At 44.9% G+C, this 2048-nt stretch overlaps 1 protein-coding gene across 1 annotated transcript; it reads right to left on the bottom strand.

The window, feature by feature from the left end:
* Window positions 1–51: 51 nt before the first annotated feature.
* LOC109973985 (T-cell receptor alpha chain V region CTL-F3) lies at window positions 52–1080 on the bottom strand. Its single transcript, XM_074527688.1, has 2 exons — window positions 732–1080; window positions 52–577 (listed from the first exon to the last, which is right to left on the bottom strand). Exons 1-2 carry the CDS (start codon window positions 772–774, stop codon window positions 186–188), a joined length of 435 nt encoding a protein of 144 aa, XP_074383789.1. The 5' UTR covers window positions 775–1080; the 3' UTR covers window positions 52–185.
* Between the last annotated feature and the right edge of the window lie 968 nt (window positions 1081–2048).

Below are 2048 nucleotides of genomic sequence, written 5' to 3'. Positions count from 1 at the left end.
CACTGATAGTAAACGCACTGAGAGAAAAGTGAGATAATTATGTCTTTTTATGTGTTTTTGGGACAAATAGTCAGATTCTGTGAACCAGTTTCAGCTTTCAAGAACAAGCTGCAGTGAAGAGAGATGACGTTGTTGGTGTCTGATTCTTAGTTGCTGGAGCATTTGTTATGTGATTCACCTAAAGTTCAGTGTGTGACTCCCTCTAGTGGACGATGTGGAGCATTGTATTGTTTGTTCCAGAGGTTTTTGTACAGAGTCCTGGTGTTTCCTGTCACTGTGGGCTGCAGAGCACAGTAGTACACAGCAGAGTCATTCAGCTGAAGCTTCTGGATCGTCAGAGGAACTGATGGCTTGTTCATTATAGCATTAAATCTGTCCTTCTGAAACTCTGGAGCATTGTCTGATCCAAAAGTATCACTTCGCAAAATATACTTGGGAAAGTCATTTTCTTCTTGTTTGTACCAAAACAAGTAGGGAGTGTAACTGGTCTCAAAAGTACAGTTCAGTGTAACTGTGTCTCCTACAGCAGCAGTGATGTCTCCTACTGGCTGGGTCACTTTGTCTTCTCCTTTACACTCTGGGGAAGAACAGAACATGCAGAGGAAGAGATGAATCAATAAAGATGATTAATTAAAGGAGACAGTCGGTGTAAAGAGTTACCTCTCCACAGAGTCAAACACACAAACATCTGGAGTCGTATCAGAGGAAACATGTGGTGCCTCCTCTCTTACCAGAGCAAAGAACAGCCAGAATGATCCACAGCCAATGCTCCATCTCTACCAGCAGGTCTAAAGCAGCAGGAGAAACCAGCTGATGTCCAACAGTCAGTGTGAGAACTGCTCTGTTCACAGCAGCAGTTATTCTTGGCAGAATGTCTGAGCCCAGTGCAGAAGTAGTGCAGCGCCTACTGGATGATGTGGCCCTCTAGTGGAGAGAACAGGTCACTGCAGCAGTGGAGAAAAGGCTTCCAGCAGCTTGTCAGGGTGGCAGCTTGTGTTTTTGTACAGAGTCCTGGTGTTTCCTGTCACTGTGGGCCTCACAGCACAGTAGTACACAGCAGAGTCAAACACGTTGGCTGAGACGATCTCTAGACTTGGGTTTTGTCCTCACTCACTGTAACAAACCGGCCAGGGCTGGTTTCATTTTGCGTTCCCAGGTGAAAGATGAGGAACGCTGGTGGTTTTCCTGGATGTTGTAAAATCAGTAAAATCAATCAGCACCATTTGCTTTTCTGGAGAATGTGTAGGACAGAATAGCAGCTCTGAACACTGGACTGTTCACTGTTGACTGGAGTGACTTCAGTTCAGCATTTAACACTGTAATCCCAGACAAACTGGCACTAAAACTGCACAATCTGGGAATGCCTGCAATGATGTGTCATTGGATTAAGGACTTCCTCACTAACAGGCCTCAAGTGGCTCATTTCCAACATGAAGCCTTTCGTATTCAGCGGTGCAGCTCCTCCTCCTGCTGAGCTCGGTTTCCATTCAGGCCGATGGAGGCTTTAGGAATCACAGTGATGACCCCACCCCCTCAGCCACATACACAATTACAAATGGAAACATTTAATTCTTTTTTTCCAAATTGTTTTATAGATGTTTCATTATTGATCTAACGTATATAACAATACGGAGCCATTAAATACTGGAGCAATGTTGAGCTTTTAGACTCGTGTCCAAAACGACACACACACACGCGCACACACATACAGCTCTACATACATGAGGTGAACACTGGTTTCAGGTTGGACAGTCAGTGAGCAGCACGTTCAACATGCAGAGGTTGCTGTTTTTTATTTGTCCCTTGGTTAAACTGTCAGGTTCTGTGAAGCAGCTTAATCTTTAACAATAAAATGCCAGTGAAGGGAAGGACAGCGATGGTGGAAGCCTCTGACTGTAGTTGTCTGAGCATTTGTTGTGTGATTCACTTGAAGTTCACAGTATGTGACTCCCTCTAGTGGACGTTGTGGAGCGTTGTGTTGTGTTTGCTCCAGAGGTTTTTGTACAGAGTCCTGGTGTTTCCTGTCACTGTGGGCTGCAGAGCACAAT

The sequence above is a fragment of the Monopterus albus genome, unplaced genomic scaffold (assembly GCF_001952655.1).
Source record: "Monopterus albus unplaced genomic scaffold, M_albus_1.0 scaffold316.1, whole genome shotgun sequence".
Taxonomy (NCBI): Eukaryota; Metazoa; Chordata; class Actinopteri; order Synbranchiformes; family Synbranchidae; genus Monopterus; species Monopterus albus.
This window is presented reverse-complemented; position numbering and strand designations above follow the sequence as displayed.

What these genes read in the sequence shown, in the direction of transcription:
- LOC109973985 (XM_074527688.1), bottom strand. Translation starts at nt 774, where the DNA reads ATGGAGCATTGGCTGTGGATCATTCTGGCTGTTCTTTGCTCTG. An exon ending in TCTGGCTGTTCTTTGCTCTG is followed by an intron (nt 578 to 731) that starts GTAAGAGAGGAG and finishes GTTCTTCCCCAG; the next exon opens with AGTGTAAAGGAGAAGACAAA.